The 25858-nt window shown below is 46.5% G+C and overlaps 1 protein-coding gene across 1 annotated transcript in view; it reads right to left on the reverse strand.

Moving 5' to 3' along the window:
• DIS3L2 (DIS3 like 3'-5' exoribonuclease 2) overlaps nt 1-25858 on the reverse strand; it is a 267654-nt gene that overhangs the window by 72441 nt on the left and 169355 nt on the right. The window contains exons 12-14 of the mRNA XM_066621078.1: nt 15455-15567; nt 9831-9938; nt 7122-7355 (exon numbers count right to left, since the gene is read on the reverse strand). Of these exons, the coding sequence (XP_066477175.1) occupies nt 7122-7355; nt 9831-9938; nt 15455-15567 (455 nt within the window). The remainder of the gene's footprint in view (nt 1-7121; nt 7356-9830; nt 9939-15454; nt 15568-25858) is intronic.

A 25858-nucleotide genomic window follows, 5' to 3' on the forward strand; every position in this document is an offset into this window, starting at 1 on the left:
CCTCGTGCCCCAAGATGCGTTTCAGACGCACACAGGATGGTGATGCACTTTAGTTCTTGGAAGCAAACCCCGTGCCACTTACCATGGGGGCCCTGATCAGCAAGCTATCTCCTCCAGTGATAACTTAGATAACACAACAGACACACACGCCTTATGTGACTAAGCTAAAGGTGACTGTGAGTTGTTCAGCGTGGGCTCAGGTCCCTGAACTCTGCACTAGTAAGTTGCAAAGGCTTACAATCAGAGAACTGAGGCCTTTACGAATAGCAAGGTAGGAGTTTGGCCTGTGTCTGGACTGCACCACTTAAGACTGGGAGGCCACGTGCTCCTCCACACAAACAGAGAAGCCTTTGTGCAAGGAAACAAGAACGCCAGGAGAAGTGAGGAGAAACCCTTTCCCCAGCACGACAGGTTTTTATATGCAGGGACTTTCAAAAAATATACAGGAGAATTCCATTGCAGTCCATCCGACCCGCAGTCAGAAGTGGTGCAATCCAGAAACAGGGGTCATGAATGCTTGAAGGAAACAGGCCTAAGATGCAGTCAGAGGCAGAACATTCAAATGGAACTGGCCCACATACACACCGGTGGGGGGCAGACTTTGCTCCCTCCATCACTCAGGTCCAGGTGTTCACTTTCCTCAGAGGAGCGTGCCAGCTATTCCCTTATGGAGGGGATGCTCCGATAAACCTGGGGGGGGGGGGAGACAAGCCAAACCCATATTCTGCCCCCAGGGCCCTTGCCATGAAGGGCTGAGCTGGCTTGCTGTTTGCTGCTTAGCCTCATCACAAATTCTGTCTCTTGTCCAGTAGAGCAGAAGGTATCAAACTGAAAGGCCAAGCCCCCTCTCAGTAGATGCTCCAACTGGAGCCTGGGAACAATGTCTACTTCAGCACACCACCCACCATCATCTCACTCCCTGTGATTTCCAGACCAGGGATTCTGTTCAATGCCCTCCTGCTGCCAAATCCCCTGAGGCTGAGGTGCTTGATAGGGGCTCAGCCCAAAGCCTTCTGAGCCCTGAAGGAGGTTTGGTTTCTGAGATATAGTCAAGGAAACTCTTACCCTAACACTGCTAGGACACTTGGGACATGGTTTATATAAAGTACTTTAAAAAAAAGTCTTATAGCACAATCCTATATGTGTTTACCTGGAAGGAAATTCCATTTTGTTCAATGGGCTTAGGATTACAGCCTTTAATTGTATTGGTTCTCACAAACAAGGTCAATCATGTTGCCATTTTACAGATGGAAGAACTGACACAGGTTGATTTTTCTCAAGGTGAAACATGAACCCAGGGTCTCTCTCATGCCATAGGACATCCTATATGTGACTGCATTTGCTTCTCCCCTCCTGTTTTTTTCCAGTGTCAAAATTTAGGCTGTAATCTCCCTGGGGCAGAGCCTTCTCATTTCCTTATTCTGTAAAGTGCCACATGCACTGATGGCACTGTATAATATCACCCTTAAAATCAATGGGATAATGGGGACTGCGCCCCAAGTTAGCATTAAAACAAGATTTGGGGTGTGTGCATAATTAGAAACATTTTAAATCCTTGTCTAGTTGCATGCCTTGTTACAGTACAATGAACTTTCACCCAGCTGTTACTGGCAGGTGAAACAATGCAGTCTTTTGACACAAACACGTCACGCTGCCACCTAAAGCGGCCTTGTTCACATCACTCAACAAGCAATGACTCAAAGCAACAAAACGAAAGAACAGCCTGGCCACGTAGCTGGCTGCAGTGTCTCTGACATGGGCTTCATTTGAGGGCCCAGCCCAGGTCCACGTGACAAGGGGAAGCTGAAAGAACCAGAGGTCTTCAACCGATGGCCCTGTCCAACTCAGCCCAGGAAAGACTCACAGCCGAGCAGAGCGGAATGAGCTCTCTGAAGTCTGGCTGCCATTCCTTCTGTGAAAAAGGGTCCATGTCTCACCCTGCCGTTCACATCGCTGCAAACATCACAGACTGCCATAAAGCTGCCCTCCTCACTGCTAGCCAACTCACTCAAGGGGAGGCACAGTCCTGCTCCCCCAAGAGAAACTCCAGCATTCCTGCCTGATTCAGCTTCCGAGGTTGGAACTACACGTTAACCAAAAAGACAACAGATGCCACCGAAAATGGCAGCCTTGTGTCCTGTTCTCTCTCTCTCTCTCTCTCTCTCTCTCTGCAATACCATGCTTAGTTCAACTTCTTCTGTGCTGTGATGTCATGATGCTGCAGGTTTTCACTGCCCCATGTTACTGAAAGCACACACTACCACATGTTTTAGGCAACAGGCAAGGAACAAGCTGACAGAACACCAAACTGGTGAAAGATGATGGAAACAGTCAGAGCCGTCTAAAGGGAACTGGGTGCAGAGGCTGCCTTCTGAAGGATAACCTAGCCACTGAATAGCTAGTGTCAATAGAATAGCTCTGGCTTGACAACTAGTTGAAATGGCAGGTTTCCTTCTTCCATACCCTTCTCCACGGTAGAGTTTAAACCCAGGTGTGACCAGGGAACCTGCATGGGGAATTATTTAATAAATGTCTCCCTGGAGGAGAATACCGGGAGGCACTGTGCTAAGGCACAATGAAATGGCTGCCTGATAGGGAATCTTTAACTGGGTTCAGGTTAGTGTTATGCAGAGAGAATGCTCTCTTTGAAAAAAGTGTTTGAGAGCTGCAGGGGTCTGAGGCTGCAGGGTTGGGAAAGCCCTCAGGAGACCTGAGGAAACTGTCAGCCTGGAAACCTGAGAGCTGTCAGCCTGGGAAACACATGGATTCTGTGCAGTCAGGACAAGCCCCTGAGCACAGTACTGTCTATGCTGACTGCTGCTGTCCAGGGTTTCAGGCAGGGCTCTTCCTCAATTCCACGTGGAGATTCTGAGGACTGAAGCAGGGGCCTTCTGCATGCAAGCCGGGTGCTCTACTTCTGAACTACAGTCCCAGTTAGATCAGACAATTGTGCACCGGATGGACTCACTGACTCTCTCAACACAAGGTGGTTTCAAACATACTTCACTTGAAATAGAGAGGGATGGGCAGAACTGGCTGAATTGTGCATTTGGTAGGTTCTGGAACTGGTTAATTGGATTTTAACTGCATTTAAAACTCATATTTCTGTACTTGCTTTGAAATTTATTTTCCCATTGAGACTGCACAAGATTTTCTTTCAGTCATATGTGTATCTTTACAAAGAATTATTACTAACTACATGCTACAGGAAAACTAAAGCAATTGGCTGGTTGTGCAGAAATCCTGTTTCTTCGGCCCACCGATCTCCAACCTTTCCTGCTCTTTTCACATACCAAGAAAACAAACTCGCTGCTCAAACAGAATTTCAACAGCAAGTTAAACTGCTAATTTACCAACTGGATTAGGAGAGGCGATTGTACGGAAAGCCACCTTGCTTTGCCTCCCCATTTTAATGAAAAGATTCCCAGTTCCTGCTCGGCTCTCTCCTGCAACTCATTTTGGAATGATTTGCTGGCCTCCTAATGCCCAGAAGGAGGATGCATGGCAGTGTCAGGGGGTGGGGGGCTTGGTGACTCTTGGGGTCTTTAAAAGAAGTGCTCGAGTGGACTGAGCTTCCTATAGCCTCAAGTGCACATGTACATTTCAGTCATACCCAAGTGCAGGGATGTGCAGTGAGTGGGGAGGCAGGTGAGGCAGAACCTCCCCGCCGGAGTCCTTCGAAAAGTGCTGCTGCCGTGTGAGGCACCCAAGTACCCACAACCCATGCGCAAAGCATGTGGGTGCTTGGGTACCTCACATGGCAGCAGCACCATTCGAAGGACTCTGGCGAGGAGGCTCTGCCTCACCTGCCTCCCCACCCACTGCTTGTTCCTGGTCAAGTGTCTGACAGAGCGGCAAAAAGAAAGTTTGGATGGCCAAGGTCTCGACTCCCGTGTAAGAGCTCTGCAGTTAAGGCAGCTGACTGGCTCTCTCTGGTCTCCAAGGAGAATGTGCCAGGCCTGAGAACGCACAGGCATGCTTCTGTGGCCATTGTTCATCCTCCCCCTCGGTGGGGGCCCTTTATCAACTTTATGGCTATCCAGAAAAGTATGCTGATTGGCTCTCAGTGCTGAAGAAAGGTTCCTTCATGGCATCAATCTTTCTGGACAGGTTGGCTGCAAGCGCCTTTCAGCTGCTTCAGTGCCATGACCAATGGAACACAAGAGAGGCACAGCGACTGAGCCACAGTGGGTGCCAGAGCACTGGGAAGCACAACTGAAGGCGGCAGAAACAGACAAGGTGTCTTCCTGCAGGCCCATCCAAAGTTAGGCTATGGGGTGCACAACCTGAGGAAGTCTGCCAGGCCCCCCTGTTGATGATTTTAAGGGCCCTGAAGATATTTTTATTCCAGATGCCTTTTAACTGATAGTGTTTTTTAATTGTGGATGTTTTACTGTTCTTAACTGGAAATGTAAGAGGCACTTTTTCAAGTGGGTGCTCCTTTTTTTAGCAAGGGGAGAGTAACTGGCCCACCTCCCCCCAGCAGTGTCTGTTCCAGTGGCTGTCTGCGGGTATTCATTTGCATCTTTTTAGATTGTGAGCCCTTTTGGGACAGGGAGCCATTTAGTTATTTGATTTTTCTCTGTAAACCGCTTTGTGAACTTTTAGTTGAAAAGCGGTATATAAATAATAATAATAATAATAATAATAATAATAATAATAATAATAATAAAATGTTGAAATTAAGGCTACTAGTTTTTACTTTTTCCTATTTCTATTAATTTTGGAAGCTCTTGTTTTTCTTTTTAGTTTTTAAAGCTGCTACATGTAAAAGTTTTTTTTCTCCTTAATAAAGCTGGGTAAACATATATCCATCCAATCCATAAGCAAGCATGAAGCTGCCTTATGATGAATGAAATTGTTATGGATCCAGCAAGGTTAGGAGTTACAACCTCTGCTCCATGCCTCTGAAGCATAAACAGTACTGCTGCCACACAGGCTCAAGTGTCCCTTTGGACGCCATAAGGAAGCACCAACAGTCAGCTAAATGTGTGGGCAACTTAAGCATGTAGCTGATGGAGCTTTCTGAAAAGCCTGATGTGACTTAAGGCGCTAAGGATCAGACGTGCCCATTGGGGCAGACAATTTCTTCTCTTGCAGCCTTTCTTCCATGGCAAAGTCTCATGTGCTCATTGGATGCCACCTACCAGAGTCAAGGCAAGATCTGCATGAATGGAGCACCTCTCAGGGCCACAGCTGAGGACTGAGAGTTGTCATAGAAAGCAAGCTCAAGAGCCTATAGAAGCAAGAAAATGCTTCTTGAATTTCCACAACTTATGACTCCACTAGATCCAGAACAACCCCTCAACCTATTTCTGAGAACAACACTTGTGATCTGGTTTGATGATGCGGGCAAGGGCCCAGAATTGCAGAGAGAGACAAGCTGCACAGCAAAGAGTAAAAGGCAAAACACTTGGATCTGCGAGGACCAGAGCGCCAGTCAGAATATTTACTCTTGAGAATGCATGCCCACAAAATCCTTGAATGGCACAAGCTTTGATCAATACAAGCACATGGTTTAGTGCCCTGGTCATCAACAGCCTGGCAAAGCATCAAAGCACTGGAAAGAAAGGAGTAAGAGGAATCCAAAGGATGTATTAAAAATGTCCACAAAAACCAACCAACAAATTGATCTGAAAGTCACAGAGTCAGCCAGGGACACATCCACTGGTCACAGCACAAATTAGGCTCCTTCACGCTGGCTGAAACATTAACTCCAGATAAAACCAGTGATCTCCTGGTCATGGCCTTGCCCCTCCTGAGTTCTCTGCTTCCAGATCCCACGACACTCCTGCCCATGGCCTTTGCCCCTCTGGCTCCTCCACCTTCAGACACCCATGCATCTCCTGCTCCCTCAAACTCTTTGTCCCTTTCCCCTGAAACTCCCCCTCTCAAGGGATGCCTCCTTCCTACTGCCTGATGCCACTACACAGATAAATGACTTCATCCTTCCCTGCTGTACTCTCTGGGGATTTAACACAATCAAGGTTACAATTATTTTTGCACAAGTGAGGAGATGATACAGGAAGAGATCTGAACGCACCCGACAGAGAAGAGGTTCACAACACATTAAAAGGAAAAGAAGGTAAGATGGTTTGCCCCAATAAGATGCTTATCCACACTGTTACAAAGATGTTCGTCTAAATGGATGGTGGTAGTCGGCTCTGCTTGCCAATCTGACCAATAGCAAGAGCCCATCTGCAAGAGCCAGTAGCAATACCGATAGAGAAGCAGAACTGAAACAAATTATACCCATGCTGGTTGCCTTATGCCCCCCCCCCCCTTAAGAGAAGCAAACAAGTAGTTCTGTGCATCCCACAGATGAATTGGCTCTGCAGACAGTGGGGAATTCCCTAGCTCTGGCAGCTCAGTGCTTGCTTATACTGCATTTCAATACAATACAATTCCATTTGTCTGGAATACTATCAATGATTCAACCAAAATAGAAAAAAAACCTGGAAGGGGGACAGTGAAAGACCTGCAGACACAGGTGGAGGCCAACACCACTGTGTTTTGCTTTTGTTTGATCTTCCCCCAAACTACAGCTGAACTCACTCGCTCATGTCACTTGGAGCCATTTCTCCAACAGGCTCCGCTTTTCTGCTCTGGCGAACGGGTCCAGATCATGTGTAATGAAATATATTGAGATCCTCAGTTTTGATCTACAGGCAGTAGGCTTATGCTGTAAGAGCTGTATGTCTCTGTATTCTTATTCTTCTCTTCCTATGGGAAGTTCTCTGCAAAGTATAGGAGATAACCTCCTTGCACTTAAAAATAACAAACATTTGGCATTTATACAGCACTTTAGCAAGTCCAAAATGCTTGACACATATTATCTTGTAATCCTGACAACCAGCCAGTGAAGCATATTTGTTACATTATTCTCATACTGCAGATGGAGACGGTCAAGGCTGAGAAGAGTCTCTTGGTCTGAAGGGCTGCCTTCTTCTCCCCATCTGACACAGTCAATCACAGGATTGGGCTCAGCACTGCCTCTCCTCTCATGCTATTATTCTGATCACCGTGAACATGGTCCACTTGTGCCCATTCCCCTTTCTCTAGTGAGCTCAAGGTGGAGGCTTATGCCATTGTATCCTTACAACTAAGCAAGTTAGGCTGACCTGATCCAAGCGGAGAGCACCATCTATGAAGCGCTGCCTGCGCAGGTGCTTGGCAATATGATGGAGGCTGAGGACTGCCCGGTGAATTTCATCTACTGAGTGCCGGGGAGAGACGGGGGGCAGCTCTGCTGCTGCAAACGCCTTCTCAGGGTTCTCGATCATGCTTTGGGCATGATCATAGCTGAGTTTTGCGCAGGAACAGATCACGGTCCGCCCAAACCATTCATCAAGAATCTGCAACATCAAGATGACAAAGAAGGAAATGTCAATGTCAAAGCCTCTCAACATGCAAGGGAAACGTCTGAAAAAGATTGTGTCCATCGTTATAGGAACAGAATATTAACTGTACAGTTCTCAACCTGCTTGCTAATCCTTTCTACAAACTCCATTCTTCCCCTTGATCGCTATCTGGCATGCCTTTAAGACTGCAGATATGCAGTCTGGGTATGCCCCAGGTCGCTGATTTTATAACTGCACAAGTTGCTTTTTCATGAACACAGTTGTCAAAATGTCTAAAAGACGTGTTCCAAACCTCTCTGTCTGCCTCTCTCTCCAGCTCGCATTCAGAAGCAGACTGCCTCTTGGCCAAGAGGCTTCATTAGACATTGTCACTGACGGCAACTGAAAAACTGCTCCTCCTCCCTGGATCTGCCATCTAGGGCAGCGGCAATACCGTTTGTACAAAATACGCTACTGATTAGTATTTCATCAGTTAAGTATTAGAACAAGTTAAGTATTATTAAGATCATAGCTGGTATTAATAGCTATCCAATATTAATACCGATCAATAGTGTATTTTGTATAGACAATAACTATGCAATCAAATATAATATCAAAGAACATCAAACAGAAGCAGCTTCAGTATCAGTGGCCTGGAAAACTTCTGTGTATACTTAAAAAAGGTCTTAGTCTGTTGGTGGAAGACCAGTCAAGTGGTCAGACAGATCTCCCTCGGCTAGAATCATACTAGGAAAAGCATCTACACCATCTCTCAACCATTCTCACTGCCCTGCTGATCTGAGGGGTCATGCAAGAGAGAGAACATGCAAGAGAAGTCACACTTTCGTGTTATGCACTTCACTAAGGCTGCAATCCTACACACACTTACCTAGAAGTAAGTCCCACTGAAATCAATGGGGCTTATTTTTGAGTAGATACGACAGGAATAGGATTGTACTGAAAAGGAATTGCTGGTATTTTAATACAGGTTTCAGGAGATACTTTTTCTCAAGCAGACTCAATGGCCGCCTGAGCTCAATATCGTATCAACCATGACTAGAAGCAGTTCTCAAAGGTCTTTCACTGCCCTGCTACCTTGGACGTTAGGGGTCTTGCATGCATTCATCAAGCAGTGCGCTTTGGGGCCTGTTCCCATTAGTAATTAATAAAGGGGGGGGGGTGGAGAAACAAAGAAAAAAGAGATGGTGCTGAACTGAAGGACAGAGCAGCTGGGGGGAAAACAACAGAAAACCACTCACTCTCCACCAAAACGTTTTGCCCTTAAATATGCTAAGCAATTAGAAAAATAAAAAGGAAGACAGACAAGGGCAAAAGGGAGGGAGAGACAGTGGGAGGCAAATTAGCTAGCTAATTAGGAATAAATAGTGCACATATTTTGCTCTGCATAGCAAGGCAGATTCTCAGACCCCCTCCGGAAAGTTGATTAGAGGCAAAAATGAAGAATCGTGCTGCTGGAGAGGAGTCCTAATTGCCTATATCCATATAAACCTTGAGAGAAGGAAGACAGGGCCTCTTCGCAAGACCGATTAAGCTGCTCTTATGCCATTATCTCCACCTTCCTCTCAACCTTCTGATTCCTGGCTGCTGGTAACAGCTGTGTTAAGCTAAGGTCCTCATTCATCTTGACCCATGCTGGTCTAAGTCAGTGCGCAATGTCTTGCACGATTAGAGGCATCAGCATGCTTGATCGATGCATGGATTCATTCCATAAATCCAGACAATTCTCATTTAAAAGTCTTGCAGCTCAGGCACAGATGAAGGTTTCCCATTGTTTTCCAGCACCAAGGACAGCCAGAGAATGACCTCTGATCAAAAACAGGCCCATCTTAAAAAGGGGCCTGCAAATACTTCCAGCTCAGGGTGAAAACTGCAGAACTCGGCACTTGGACAGGGCCGAGTAGCGGAATGGTTGTTATGTGGAAGGACTGAGAACGAGAATGCTGTGCTTACTCCAAGCTATGAGCCAACACTGGCCATGTGGAGCTACCAGGTTCAGTTGGGGAACAACAGCAAGAGGGGTCCTTGCCATCATTCCTGGCTTGTGGGTTTCCTGGAGGCATCATATGCTAATGATCCAGATAGAAAATGCCCTGCCTGGATCTGTATATTGTGCTTCCCACCTGGTAGGAACCAGGAAGTCCTGGTTCAAATCTCATTGCTGAGACTGATGCAGCCACCCTATTCTTACAGAATTAGCCTAATCAATGTCCTGATACAACAGATCATTTAAATCCATGCCCTTCTGGTCATATGCAGTTGCCTGATGTGGAGTCAGGCCATCGGTCCATCGAGCCCAATATGGTCTGAGCTGGCAACAGTTCTCTATGGTCTTAGGCAGGCCCTGAACCTAGAGCCTTATGCACACAAAGCATGTGCTGAAGCACTGAGCTATGCCCCTCCCCCAGATGTGGGCAACTTGCCCCAGATAGTCCTTGGGTGGACCAGCCCTGCAAAGATCCCCACATTTACCTTGCCTTCGGGTGTCAGCTTCCATATGACAGAGAAGGTGAGTCTGTCAGTCATGGGATTGAGGCTGCATAGCTCTTCACAGAGCAGCTTGGGAAGCATAGGAATCACCTGTGAGACAAAGGATAATATGTAAAAATCCATCTTCTTTCCTTGGAAAGGACCCCAGCATCCCTATGGCATCAGAAATAGCTGTCCTTTTCACAAGCAATTCAGAAGGAAGAAGGTAGGGACAAATAGGATAAAGTCTACTTAGACTACCTAAAGAGAGAGAGAGAAACTCCAACAGGAAGTACTCATTTGCCCAGCACATGATTACGTTACAAAATGCATTGCCATAGATTGTTGCAATGGTGGTTAGCTTAGATTGCTTTTAAAATGGAGTTAAATTTACAGAGGACAGCTCCATCGGCAACCATGAGCCACAAAGGCTAAATACAGAATCACCATTTTCAAAGCCTGCATGCTTCTGAGTAATAATTGCTGGCCAGTAGCATCCTATACCCTGGTTTGAAAGTGACCAGAAATATCTTGCTGGGCCACTGTGTGGTAGAGGGATTCAGGAAGGCAGTTCTTTTGTTCTTTAGTCTTGAGAGCCTAAAAATTCCTTGCTAATCAGCTATTTCATTTATTGTCTTACCAAATTTATCAACTGTCTTGATAAATTTTTCCTATGATAAGTCTTGATGAGTTCTAATTTCCCCCTTGATCAAAAGAGGACACAGAAGCACACAGGATCTACCTATCTTCTGATGCCACTATAAAGCTCAGAAAAGCTAAGCTCAGACCACAGCTCTTCCTAGTAGCCCAGGTAGTCATAAACCATCCACTTGGATGGATAGATATCATCAACTACAGGATGCCAACCAACCATCTTTCAGGAATCATCACCTCATCTGCAAACGCAAGCACAGATCTACATCTGAGTGACCACAGATCAGAGATTCTAATGCAAAATTCAAACTGGCCAACAGAACTCCACAAGGACTTGGGAAAAGGCATACAACTAATATTCCTATTTTATAGGTGAGGAATACTGAACATGAGAGAGAAGCTATGAGCCCAAAATCAACCACAGAAGAGTTGAAGTTTTTTTTTAACCTGCTACTGTTAAAACACAAGTCAGAAATTCTTGAACATCTACTGCAAATGACCCAGAATGGAATCTACTAGTAGATTCCAAGAACTTGCACCTGCCACTGATGGAGGCAACAGTTGCACTTCTACAGCTGCGTCTTCCACATGATTTCGGGCAACAGGTTTCTATCAAGTGATATGAGAACCGCTTTTGAGTCACATCTTTTGGTTCTGCAGATAACATCATAATCTGTAACCACAACGAGCAAACAGGTCACAAAAAGCAGCCAAAAAAAGAATTTTGAGGCCCATATACATTTCAAAAAGCAAACATTTTCTATCTGCCTGCCTAGCCTTCCCAGGAAAGCTCTTAAAATATTTAATCACGTTTGTGGCTTGGCACCTGATCCCAGCTCATAAATCCCCTCTAGTTGCCTGGCAGGGTTTGGGACAGAGGGACCGTAGGCTGAGCCTCCAGCCTGGAAGAAATCACTTTCCATATGAATCAGCAGGGCCAGCTGAACTGGAAGGTCAGAAGGGCGAGGGGATGATAAGCCATGCCTCTCAACACCAAGACCGCCAGCTGTGTTATTCCAGTGGCAGGAGAGCACGTTGACCATCAAAAGCCTCCCATAACTCACAGATGTCCTACGTGAGGTTGGCCATGCCTCCTGGAAAGCTCAGCCATGCAAGGTTATCCACTGGAGAAGAAGCAGGAGAAGGGACTGCTGCCAATCAGACCTGCTGCACTAGCAGTGAATAATGCTGTGGAATAATGCTGCTCAGAGCCATGCGCCTCTGCTAAAGCCAAGGAGGCAGTGGGGGAAGTGCCTCTCAAGACAGGTGACTGTCATCTAGTCCTGTCCCCACCACACATGCACTGAAGGAGGAGCACATGGGGGGAGGGGGGAATTTGTGAGGTCTGTGCATTGGGCCCAAAAAGCATATATAACTAAAACAAAAAACAAGCAGCACTGCAGTCTGTGGGGCTCTGGATGTAGGGAGGATGCAGTTCTACTCAACAAATCTGAAAGAGTAATATATGACAATGTAACACACTGAAGCAATAAAGAAGTTATGCTTTTAAGTTAAGGGCTGCAGCGTCTCCAGTAACTGAAAGTAGCAGTGAAGTGTTTAAAAGAAAGCACGCATACAGAACTCCTAACTGCACAGGACTTCAACTAACGGAATACCAACTAAAACGTCTTGGACTCCACTTCAGAGTTTTATGATACACACAGATATCCCTCATATAGCAGCACAAGTGCAACAGAAATTTCATCCATCTCCCTGGATTCTCATCCTCCATTTTAACATCTGTTTCTGAGTGCTAACGAGAGTGGACACTTCACTTATTTTCAAATCACTCATCCCAATATTGAAACTTTGATGATCAAATAATCAAGAACTATTGGGACCCTGTTTGTTGACTAGTTTGTGGAATCTGTTACCACAAGGTATGGCCACTAGCTTGGGTGGCTGTCAGGCATGTTATTTATGAGCCATCACCAGGTTTGGTGAGTCTACCACTGAATATCAGCTGCAGGGTTGGAGATTGGTCAGCTTTCATCCCCTCCTTGTGGGCTTCCCACAGCCAGTTGGTGGGTCATTGCAGTGGCAAAGCTAGAGAAGGTGCAAAGCACAAAGTTTTACAGGCACCTGAACACGCTGTGCAAGCAGTTCCTCCCCCTCCCCTTCAGAGTCATTCCAGGCAGTGGAGGCCTCCGTTTTGTTCCCACCACCCAGAATGGCTCCGCAGGGGAGGGGCCACTTGCAAGGCACAGTCAGATGCCTATAAAACTTAGTGTTTTGCACCCCCTCTAGCTACGCCACTGGGTCATTGTGAGAAACAGTGTGGAGTAAATGCGCCTTTGGCCCAATTTAGTAGGGCTTTTCTAGTGTTCTGAAACTCCCAACATGTTCAGCTACTGCGATGTCATGGAATGTTCCTGACTACCCCAGCTTTGGGGGTGAGGATCTCAGCAATATAGAGTTGCTAGAAAATGATGGCTCTGTTGGGGAAGTCAAAGATTGGATTTGCTAAGAGAAAACATAGCACACAGCATAACAGCAGGAAGAGTTGTATGCAACTGGTGCATGGGTGGGAAGGTGAGAGGGAGAAGGCAAGTGTGTTTTGGAGGTAAGGGGGACTCTGGGAAGACAACCAAAGAATTGCTGCACTAAGTATTTTTCAACTGCTGATTTGAAATAACCAGCCCTTCTTTGAGCAGCAGGTCTTTAGTACTCAATGCATCATTAAGAGGTGCGGAAGTGTACATGGGGGCCCAAGTACAGGGTTTTTCCCCAGGGCCCTCAGCAACCTGACACTGGCGCTGCCTCCAAAGTCGGCTGCGCTGGACACAGAGACTCTCCCAAGGAGGTACAGTGAGCTTCGTGGCTGCACAGGGAGTTGAGCTAGGGTATTGCCTGTCCAAACCAATTCACTGTACCACACAGGCTGTGACCTCCAGTTTCCCTCACCATCCCTTTCTCCTGACTTTCCCATGAGCTTCCAGACTTTGGAGTGGTCCTGGGATAGCAGGGTTCATAAAAAGGGCATGCTGGAGTTGAACCGCAGTGGGCTTGGTGGCCATCAAGTTCAAATGCAGGCCAGCCAAGGAAGGTCCACCATCAGTGGGAATCACAACGGGGAGGCCTAAAGTAATCGGTGAGGCCAAAGAACAAACTGCTTTTAATGGAAAATAAAATCCAGCGTTTCCACCAAGTCACACTGGCAATCTTGTTCCCATCATTCCGCCTGGCAGCCTGCCCACTCCTGCTTGGTTCAGGGGTCACTCCAACGACCAAGACTGGGCCCCTCCACCAGTGGTCTGTCAGTGGGGGGGGGGGGCAGGCTAGCAGCCTGATAGCCTCCATGGCACTATGTCCTCATTTCAGGGAGGGCCCTCAAAAACTTAATCATGGGGTGGCCTCAGACACGGAGACACACTCAAAGGAAACAGGCAATTTGTTTATGAGCCAAGGGTTTCTGCTCTAGAGTTTCCTTTCTTTTCCTCTTTCTTTTTTTGTATCAACACTTCCATGAATTCAGACTTCGATCACCTCTTTATTATTCAGCTTGACGTTATCAAAATATCAACACCCTGACAGCCTGCTGGTGTCAGAAGTGAACGTCTCAGAGCCTTTGGACTCAACAGAAAAACTGGCTTCCAGTTCCAATCTTTGATCTCTATTATAACACAGGACCCAATTTTATAGCTGAAATTCCCCACTCAAACTACTTCACACCTAAAACAACACAAAGAGACATGCCAAAAGGGAGAACGCTGTTTGCCTTCTTTGTAGAACCCGATATACTCATTTCAAAGATTTGTGCTTTCTCAAAACAAACCATTAGCCTTTTGCACAACTACTCCTTCGCTCCCAGACTTCCAGTTCAAGGGAATTAGCTACGCAGATCTATTTGATTTCCTTGTGGGGAGATTTTTTTTTTCCTGTAGCATTCAAACATGGAGAAGCCAGACTCAAATACTATCAATGTCAGGCCCTGTTTTCTCCAGGGTTGGTTTCCTGTCTTACTTCCAGCAAGTTACCTCCAAAGACATGGTGTAGTTGTCTGAATGTACAAGAAAGCATTGAAGAACACAGATTTCCCCATTCAAAAGCAACTTCCTGTGGTTAACAGGCAAAAGGGCATGCCCAAATTCTGCACTTTGGGCTCAGCACTCACTGCCTACCTGAGAGGGAGGAGCTACCCACCTGGAGGACTAACCCGAACATGGAGATCCCACTGGAGAAAGTTTCATTCCAATGTCTCTTGACTCTTGCTCCTCCCCAGTATAGACACAGAGGAAGTATATGAACATATGCCTCACACTGAGTCAGATCACGGGTCTGTCTAAGCAGGTATGGTCTGCCCTGACTTCCGTGGTTCTCTAGTGTCTCATGAACAAATCCCTTTCCTATCACTTGCTACCTGAAAACCCTTTAATTGGCACTGAACCAGGACTTTCTGCATGTAAGGTGATGTGCCCTACCACTGTAGCATATCTCCTCCCTCTTAAAATATAGAAAGGTGTCTTTGCCGTCAGACCATTATGAGTCCATCTAACTCACTACAATGACTGGCAGCAGCTCTCCAGGATTTTAGGCAGACGATGCCAGGAACTCAACTGGGGAACTTCTGCATGAACAGCAATACCAATGAGCTATGACCAATTGCCAACTGCTAGCTACCTGGGGCTGAAGACCTAGACAGGCGAATGTTACTTAGCGATGTTCCAATCAGTGACAGGCCACATATGCGACAGACCATGTGGCACGTCACCAATCACTATCGCCTCCCCCCAAACCTGTGGAGCTGTGCTGCCCTTGCCTCTAGGGGCTTTTGTGAGCCTTACAGAAACAGTGTGTATCCATGTGCTGCCCCTGCAAGGCTCAGAATGGCCTTTATGGCCGAAAAATCACAACTTCCGGTTTTCTTTCAAAAGTGACTTTTTTCACCTTATAAGGCATTCTGAGGTCTGAGGAAGCCAAAGATGAACATCATCTATTTGGATTTTGCTTCCCGGATTCAGCTTTATTCTCACCTTCTGAACTAGGTAAACACTCGTTGCTCTCTTGCTCGCTACTTCATTCAGTGATGTTCCTTCGACGACAAAATAACTCACATCCGCAATGTGAACACCCACTTCCAAGTTACCTGAAACGGCAGAGAGAAGGCAAATAGTCAGGTACGAGAAGGAAACAAACAAAAGAAATGCACTGCTTATTTACATTTACAAAGATGCTCATGGGCTGAAAAGCAGAACACAGCAAAAATTGAAAGTGCATTCTTCTCAGGGCTGAAGTCGTTCAAAACAGAGAAGTCCAGGGGTTCAGTACTTGACAAATGTGCCTCTCACATGAGCTCCACTGGGGAGGAGACTCAATTTCCCAGCTGCCAATCATTTGCTCCAGTTATACATTCCAAGCACCACCAAACTGGACTCCTGTTACACCTTTAGTGGGGGGTGAGAGGAGGGAAAGGAAGAACAAGACTATTTTCCCAACTCTGCCTTTTTTAGAAGCCGTACACCTTAACTGATCAGACGGCTTGTGTGCATCCCCCACCAAAACTGCTGGGCTTCCTCCATTCCAGCGACAAATCTCAAGTCTGAAATGCCTCCTTAGGAACCTCCTCCACCCATAGGAGCCTGCTGGAACCCTTTTCCAATGCCATAAAATTGTGATCAGAGGCAGGGCCTTCTAGGTCCTGGGGGCTGACATGTGGGATGCCCTCCCTTCTTGTTGGCAACCTTCAGTCTTGAAAGACTCTGGTATCGCGCTCTGAAAGGTGGTTCTGGAACAGTGTCTAGTGTGGCTGAAAAGGCCAATTTGGGAGTGACAATCCCTTCCACACCGGGAGCAAGTGCAGTCTGTCCCTGGTCTGTCTCCCTGGCTATGGGCCTTCCTTCTTTGCCTCAGACCGTTGGCCAAGGGTCTCTTCAAACTGGAAGAGGCCATGCTGCACAGCCTGCCTCCAAGCGGGCCGCTCAGAGGCCAGGGTTTCCCACTTGTTGAGGTCCACTCCTAAGGCCTTCAGATCCCTCTTGCAGATGTCCTTGTATCGCAGCTGTGGTCTACCTGTAGGGCGCTTTCCTTGCACGAGTTCTCCATAGAGGAGATCCTTTGGGATCCGGCCATCATCCATTCTCACGACATGACCGAGCCAACGCAGGCGTCTCTGTTTCTGCCCTCCCTACTGGTGGTTTTTTGACACCTGACAAAATCTTAGACTAGAGGTCCTGGTATTCCAGCATGTTTTATAACTCATTTTCATGTTTTTATGGCTCTCCTGTTTTTTATTCATTCTGTAGCATTTGTTTCCTATGCTTTTGTTTATGTTCAAAACAAATTCACATGTATTACTACACGAGTGGGGCTTGGAGAACATGAATGGCAATTGAAAAATTGAGAGATGGTTTCTATCCTCTCTGTAATGTCACCACAAACTTACACTAAAATGAGCAAAATGCCCAAGGGGTTTGTGGGCATGAGCGAAAGCCCCAGGCAAAAGGTTTACATTTCCCAAAGCAACCTCTCTTCCTTCAACCAAGGTCCAGTCGATGGGACCACAGGAGCAGCTTTTCTGTGGCCACCTACCAGTTTTGGAGTTCCCAAGGCTCTTGGCCAGCTCCAACGTTCCCCAGCTTTGAAGAAGGGCAGCAAACATTTTTTTCTTAAATTTTCTCTGGCTTTCTGCTGTCTTTTCTTGGTTGCTGGGTTGTTGCCTGCTGTCTTAGCACATCTTTTGTGAACCTCAGTATGCTTGATTGTTAATTTAATTTTATAAACTTGCATTATTTTGTGTGTGGTTTTTCTTTTTAATTTATTGGGAAAGCCACTGATGGAATAAAAAGGCAGCATATAAATATTTAAAAAAAGAAATATATGACCTTAAACTTAAACTTAGTGACCTGCCAAGATCATCTGCAGACTTTAATTATCATACTCAAAAAAAGACACAAGTAGCTCCCAGGAAGAGAGTACAGGAGGCCCAGGCCCAAATCCCCAATCCTTTGTGGGGTTTTAGGCAAGTCACCACACTCTACTGAACTCTCCTGCATGCAGAACAAGACTAGGAGAGACGCTGTAGCTCAGTGACAGAGCAGGTGCCTGTGTGCAGAACACCCCAGGTTCAACCCCTTGCAGCATCTCCAAGCAGGGCAGAGAAATATTCATGTCTGAAACCCTGCAGAACTGCTGCTGCTGCTCAGCATCAACAAGACTGAGAGTGCAATCCTAAGGATCCTTACTCAGAAGTAAGTCCCACTGTGTTCTGAAGGGCTTACTCCCACAAAAGTGCGTTTAGGAACCTGAGCCAGATGGATCAGTGTTCTGACTGGGCATAAGGCAGCTTTCTCCATTCTCTTCTAAAGTAAAAAGCATAAACATATCACAATTATTGAGAAAGGAACTACCTTTCTCAAGAGAACAGCCCCACTGGATCAGGCCATAGGCCCATCTAGTCCAGCTTCCTGTATCTCACAGCGGCCCACCAAATGCCCCAGGGAGCACACCAGATAACAAGAGACCTCATCCTGGTGCCCTCCCTTGCATCTAGCATTCTGATATAGCCCATTTCTAAAATCAGGAGGTTGCACATGCACGTCATGGCTTGTAACCCGTAATGGATTTTTCCTCCAGAAACTTGTCCAATCCCCTTTTAAAGATGTCCAGGCCAGACGCCATCACCACATCCTGTGGCAAGGAGTTCCACAGACCAACCACACGCTGAGTAAAGAAATATTTTCTTTTGTCTGTCCTCACTCTCCCAACACTCAATTTTAGTGGATGTCCCTTGGTTCTGGTGTTATGTAAGAGTGTAAAGAGCATCTCTCTATCCAGTCTGTCCATCCCCTACATAATTTTGTGTGTCTCAATCATGTCCCCCCTCAGGCGCCTCTTTTCTAGGCTGAAGAGACCCAAACGCCGTAGCCTTTCCTCATAAGGAAGGTGCCCCAGCCCAGTAATCATCTTAGTCGCTCTCTTTTGCACCTTTTCCATTTCCACTATGTCTTTTTTGAGATGCAGCGACCAGAACTGAACACGATACTCCAGGTGTGGCCTTACCATCAATTTGTATAACAGCATTATAATATTAGTCTTTTTGTTCTCAATACCTTTTCTAATGATCCCAAGCATAGAATTGGCCTTCTTCACTGCCGCCGCACATTGAGTCGACACTTTCATTGACCTGTCCACCACCACCCCAAGATCTCTCTTCTGATCTGTCACACACAGCTCAGAACCCATCAGCCTATATCTAAAGTTTTGATTTTTTGCCCCAATGTGCATGACTTTACACTTACTGACATTGAAGCGCATCTGCCATTTTGCTGCCCATTCTGCAAGTCTGGAGAGATCCTTCTGGAGCTCCTCACAATCACTTCTGGTCTTCACCACTCGGAAGAGTTTGGTGTCGTCTGCAAACTTTGCCACCTCGCTGCTCAACCCTGTCTCCAGGTCATTTATGAAGAGGTTGAAAAGCACCGGTCCCAGGACAGATCCTTGGGGCACACGCTTTTCACTTCTCTCCATTGTGAAAATTGCCCATTGACACCCACTCTCTGCTTCCTGGCCTCCAACCAGTTCTCAATCCACGAGAGGACCTGTCCTCTAATTCCCTGACTCTGGAGTTTTTTCAGTAGTCTTTGGTGAGGGACCGTGTCAAACGCCTTCTGAACGTCCAGATATATAATGTCTACAGGTTCTCCCACTTCCACATGCCTGTTGACTTCAAAGAATTCTATAAGGTTCGTGAGGCAAGACTTACCCTTACAGAAGCCAGGCTGATTCTCCCTCAGCAAGGCCTGTTCGTCTATGTGTTTTGAGATCCTATCTTTGATGAGGCATTCCACCATCTTACCCGGTATGGATGTTAGGCTGACCGGCCTATAGTTTCCCGGGTCCCCTTCCTTTCCCTTTTTAAAGATAGGTGTGACATTTGCTATCCTCCAATCTTCTGGCACTGTGGCCGTTTTGACCTCTGAACAGCAACCTATCACTGCATCAGGATGTGATCACAAGTTCTGAAAGCTCCTTGGTGGGGGGGGGGGGCTGCCACGCTAAGCCTAAAAGTACTTAGATGGTAAGCTTCAGACTAACAGCTTTAATATTAGAAGCAATAGGAGTCGAACAGTTGCAGAAAGGCAAGAAAACAGATACTCCTTTTGAAGTCCATATTCCAGCACCCCGACCCCAAAGGGCAAATATTGATGGAAGGAAAAGGAGCCGGTCATTACATCATGGTGTTAATCACAGCCTAATCCAATACGCACACTCTTCCAGGCGTGAACTTTCTGTCCTCGGCAGAATGTTGACAAACTAAGAGAGAGCCCATTACGTGAGATAATACAACCTAAGCAATGCCAACAAAAACACCAAGAGTGAAACCACACTCAGGATTCCCACTAGAGGCTCTAAAAGCAAGAGGCAGTCCAATACCCCCACTGCCACTAGCTCCCCCCCCCCCCAATATTTGAACTTGTAAAGAAAGACCTATCTGGTTACATATATTCACATCATGTGAAACGGTAGCTCTTGCTTGCAGAGCTTAAATTCAGATCACCCCAACACCCCCTTCCCTTCCCTGCATACACTAACATTCAAAGCCAAGAGATTTTTAAAACGCAGCTTAGAATCCTGTGTAATGAGGTTAAAACTCACTATTTTTCTTTTCCATGTGTGCTCAGTGACACTAATTCCTTCCAGCCAATAATGCACAAATGTGCCTGCCTGCCTGTTGCTAATCCTTGGCTTTCCTTGCTAAATTAACATTAAAAAGAGCTCTCTTGGCAAAGGGGGAAGCTCTCTGTTGGGTACAGATCCTGTCTGGATGCTAAAGTTATTGGTGTAAGTTTCCTTTGTTGAAGCAGCTCTGGCCTGTACATGGACACTTCTGCTGTTTCTGCCCCTCTGCTGCAGGAAGCAAGTAAAGCGACCCCAAAATACATGGTGCTCCCACAGAGCAGGCAGAGATGGGAGCTGTACCAAGGCCACTCATGCTGTCGCCAGCAGAGCAACTGCACCAGCTATCACTTTGGGCTCCTGCTTGGACCCCATGCGTTGTCTGGTACTCGGGCAAGGAAGAACGGCAGATGTGTCAGTGCTGGGTCTGATGTGGATGTGAAAACAGGCCTACCAACCTCAGGAACCATCCCTGTCTCAGAATCACTAGGATAGACTGCAGAGTCTTCATCAGGAAGTGGAGTTTCCACATCCTCTGACTCAGTCACTTCAGCTCCAAAACTGCCCAGACATCTCCATTTTTTTTTAATTTTCTGAATGACAAAAAATTTGGAATAGACTCCAGAGCCAAACTGATCTCAAGGAATCCCTTCAACAGTCCCTGTATCTAAGAGATGGGGATGGGCCAGGGCCCCACAGTGTCACAGTGAACACTGTTTCCTGCCCTCTTGCGGATTGGAAGATGAATACAGCATTGGATCCACCTGTAGGGGAACTTGCAGGGCTGTGTCTAGGGCAGGGGTGTCAAAAGGCCCGGGGGCTGTGCTGGATGCAGCCCGTGGAGGCTTTTTATCTGGCCCTCAGGCTCTCAGCTGCTGAGCAGTGCTGAGATGTTACTGCTGAAAGGGCAGCCCACATGAAAATTGGGCTCTCCCATATTTTGAAATATGATCAGGTTTTGCGTATTTTCTGTCATCTGCAGCTAATGAGTTCCAACGTGAGAAAAAGTGCTTATTTCTGGTTATGACCTGTTTAATGACATCACTTAATAATTATATTGGCAACCTTCAGTCTCGAAAGACTCTGGTATCGCGCTCTGAAAGGTGGTTCTGGCACAGCGTCTAGTGTGGCTGAAAAGGCCAATCCGGGAGTGACAATCCCTTCCACACCGGGAGCAAGTGCAGTCTGTCCCTGGTCTGTCTCCCTGGCTATGGCCCTTCCTTCTTTGCCTCTTAGCCTCAGACTGTTGGCAAAGTGTCTCTTCAAACTGGGAAGGGCCATGCTGCACAGCCTGCCTCCAAGCGGGCCGCTCAGTGGCCAGGGTTTCCCACTTGTTGAGGTCCATCCCTAAGGCCTTCAGATCCCTCTTGCAGATGTCCTTGTATCGCAGCTGTGGTCTACCTGTAGGGCGCTTTCCTTGCACGAGTTCTCCATAGAGGAGATCCTTTGGGATCCGGCCACTTAATAACAACAACAACAACAACAACAACAGGTGTTTATATACCGCCTTTCTTGGTCTTTATTCAAGACTTTATTCAAGGCGGTTTACATAGGCAGGCTTTATTAAATCCCTATTAAATAGGGATTTTTACAATTTCAAAGAAGGTTCTTTCTTTCAAGAACGACTACATTCAAGGTGTTTCATTCCGATCTGGCTTCACATTCTGGCCTCCATCCTCCCACGCTCAGAGCAGATGGAATTGCTCGGCTTCAGCTTGTCAGCTGCTCCAAGGTCGCACGGTGCCGGTGGCCTCGAACTGGCGACCTTGTGGATGTTATCTTCAGGCAGACGGAGGCTCTACCCTCTAGACCAGACCTCCTGCCCTCAGGGGGCATCATGAATGCTACTTGGCCCACAGCATGAAACAAGTTTGACACCCTTGGTCTAGGGTTTCCCAGCCCTCTGAACACACTCAAGGGCCAAGGCTATTTGGAGAAGCATTTTTTGATGGAGAGAGCTTGTATCTTCTTTTTGGTTTCCACCAGAAGAGGCTCTAGTGGGTGTCCAAACAATTTTGAGCCTGCCAACTGTACTCCTGCCAACCTAGCCTGGGAGCTGGGATCCATGTCCCAATGCCTAAGCCAAGACTTCCGCCATGTGACTTCATTGGAGACCATCAATCTGGTGGAATACTGCATTGTATCCATGGGCAAGTCAGCTACGAATACTGTGCCCAAGGAGATTTTAAGCAATTCATCCTATACTGCCTTGGGAAGAACTGAATCTGCACCTGCCAGGTCATGGGACCACAGGCATACTCCTCAAGAGAGGAGGAAATTGGTTACTGATGCAAGTGTGATATGGCCCAGAGCTCTGGACAGAATAGTAAATGCAGCATCACAATGAGCAAACATAACCAAAATGAGAGGGAGCAAGAAAAGGCAATGTAACTGTCACCTTAGCAGGAACAAGCACCCCTCTCCTTTCTTAAATGACAGCTCTTTATGTATCCTGTACAGACCTAGGAATCAGCCTGTCGCATTCACGGCAAAGGATCTGCTTTGTATGGAAAAGTCCCAGGTTCAATCCTTGGCAGCATGTCCAGGTAGGGTAGAGAAAATTTCCTCTCTGATACTCTGGAAAATGGCTCCAAGTCAGTTTCAGTACCAAGCAAGATGGACCAATCACCCGACTCGGGATAAGATAGCTTCTTAATAGCAAACAAATTCAGTATGTCTCCAAAACACTTGTGAAAACTACTCCCTTCCTCCCACAAGTAAATAGTTTTGGCTGAGCCCTAATCAAATTCCAATTTCACATGTAAGTTCACAAGAATGAGAGTTTAAAATGACACCCATCCAGTGGAGCAGTTTCTCACTCTGTTGCACACAGTTTTCCAAAGGACTTGTTGAGACTTGGAAAAAGAAAAATCTACGGAGCTTCGAGTTTCTTCCAAAATGCTGCGAGTTACCCTAACCCTATGGGGCAACTGAAGGAGGAATGATTTATCCAACACACCTAGAAGGAGACTTTAAAGCAAGCTGCGATTTCAACTTCTCCACTGATGACTTCACCTCCCTGAACAAAAACAGCCTGAAGAACTCAATTTTCCTTTATTACCGGAAAAAAGCCAATAAAACGGGATGAAGAAAAAGAAAGAGGTCTCCTCAATCTGTAAGTGCTCAGCAAAAATTGCCGGCACAGCAATTTGAAACCAGTTTTTGCTCTAGGAACTGGAAAGCAGAGTTTAAATTTGTGTGAACAAAATGCAGAGGAGAAATTCCCTGGTGATAAATTCATATTCATTTTCTCAAGCAGCTGATTTTGTCACCCTAAGACAATGCCTCAGAAATCTCTGAAATGCCACACATTGCCACAGATTAAATAGAAAAACTATGTTTTAAATTTAATGCAATTTGTTTTCGCACCCTCTGCTATACAGGCCAAAAAACTGGTTGAAGATTATCAAAAGCAGGGTTTCTCAGACTTCTGTAATGCAAAGCACAGCAGCTTAGGAAGCCCACCTCACTCTTACACATAGAAAGCACATTTACATATATACTGTCTTGATGTGCTCCAAGCTCCAAGTTCAGGGCGTACATCCGTCCAATGTGAAATTGTCTGCTGCAGTCATCTGGAGGGACCTCTCCTGCAGGTGTATTACAGAATACTTGCATAGCACTTTTTCAGTGCATATTATCTTGATGTTCCCCTTGCAACAACCCACAGCTGAGAGGCTGCGGTTTTCCTAAGGCCGCCTAGTGAGAACTCACGACAGAGGTAAGATTTGAACTGTGAAATCCCTGATTGGCAGCTCAAGCCTCTATCCTACACCAGCTCACACGAGAACATAAGATATTTGTAAAATGTAACAATGGCTGATAAAAAGTGGTCTTTTATTGCATTACTACTTTAAAAAAAATGTTAGCAATGCTGATGATCCCTTAGACAAAAAAAGTATATACATATAAAGTATAAATGTTTTAAACAAATAAAAGGCTTGGAGGGTGTAGCTATGATAGAAAATGTCCCCTCTTCAGGCCTCAGGCATTTTTGCTGCTGCTGCTCTTCATGCGTTCTGCAATGACCACAGGAGAGAACAAGAGATTCTCAGCAAGCCAAATTCCCTGAGGCCAATGCCACATTCCATGCTCCAACTCAGTTCTGGCTGAAGTTAACTTGCTAGATATCAAGACCCAAGCCCTTACCACAACCTCTGGCCTGGACACTTTTATGGGCAGGCAACTCTCCTGGAAGCATTCGGATTCTCACAGGGAGTGAGAGCCAGGCTTCTACAAGCAACTCAAACTGGCCATTATTTATTCTTTCTATGGCTCTGTGATCAATGCCGTTTTTCCTCCTGTTTTTTCCCCCCTTGCCTATTTTTCAGTATTTTTGGATACTTTTAACTCCCCAGAAGCTCCTGCGCAGGTCCAGCAGCCTAAAAAGCTGTTGAGGCATCCTTTGCAAACCATCTTTGTCCTCTGTTTGGAAACTCCGTTATACCCCAATCATGGGCTGGGTATGGATTCAGGATCTGTCTTCCTGGATAGGGCAGCTATTCTGCTTAACAACAGGGCTACCTTGCCCATTGGGAAGCAAATCTGTCTGTCTAGGTCAGGGGTCTCTAAACTTTTAGGCCAGAGGGCCACAACAAATATGGTGCTGAAGGTCAGAAAAATAAATAAATAAATAAATTTTAACTATACATTTAAATAAATACATTAGAAAGCCTCCGAAAGCCTAAGGCCTTCCAACAGCCCAAAAAGTCACTTCTTGTTTTTCAGGAAAACAAGGAAGTGATGTTTAGGCCTTTAGAAGGGATTTTGAGGCCTCCCTGGCCCTCAGAACACCCTTCAGGCACAAATGGAGCACAGCTCTGGTCAAATTCTGTTGAGCATGCCAGAGGTTTCAGGGGGCCAGAGGCTTGCCACGGGCTGCATCCGGCCTCCAGACTGGGGTTTGGAAACCCCTGGTCTAGGTTCAAGGGGTGGGTTGGAATGACCAGGGGGTTCCACTCCTCTAATCACGTGATGACATCATCAGATTTCCCAATTCACAGATAGTGTTTGCTGTTCTCTGCCAGTTGCCTCAATGACCCATTTGTTGGGAGCTCAGAGAGGGGCACCCACTTGCTCACCCACGAGTGAAAGGACTGGGGAAAATGATGGCTTAAGCTATGGCCTGTCTAGATTGTGATCAAGGTCTTTTTGTTGCTTTGACTATAAGTGACTCCAGCCAGCATGCAAGCGTCCCCATTTAAGCAGGGATGTGGAGAGTGGTCTGTGGGCTGAGAACTTGGAGTAGCATTCCAGCTGCATGGATTTACTGCTTACTGCATCCATTTGTCTTTGTGCTTTCCAGCCAAGCTCAGGCATTCTCTATCAGCCGGGTTATACTTTTACTAGTGGTATACCAAGTGGGAGAGGCAGCCCATGCTGGGTGCCAGGCCAGAACATAAGAACAGCCCCACTGGATCAGGCCATAGGCCCATCTAGTCCAGCTTCCTGTATCTCACAGCGGCCCACCAAATGCCCCAGGGAGCACACCAGATAACAAGAGACCTCATCCTGGTGCCCTCCCCTACATCTGGCATTCTGACATAACCCATTTCTAAAATCAGGAGGTTGTACATGCACATCATGGCTTGTAACCCGTAATGGATTTTTCCTCCAGAAACTCGTCCAATCCCCTTTTAAAGGCGTCTAGGCTAGACGCCAGCACCACATCCTGTGGCAAGGAGTTCCACAGACCGACAACACGCTGAGTAAAGAAATATTTTCTTTTGTCTGTCCTAACCCGCCCAACACTCAATTTTAGT

The sequence above is a fragment of the Tiliqua scincoides genome, chromosome 3 (assembly GCF_035046505.1).
Source record: "Tiliqua scincoides isolate rTilSci1 chromosome 3, rTilSci1.hap2, whole genome shotgun sequence".
NCBI classification, from domain to species: Eukaryota; Metazoa; Chordata; class Lepidosauria; order Squamata; family Scincidae; genus Tiliqua; species Tiliqua scincoides.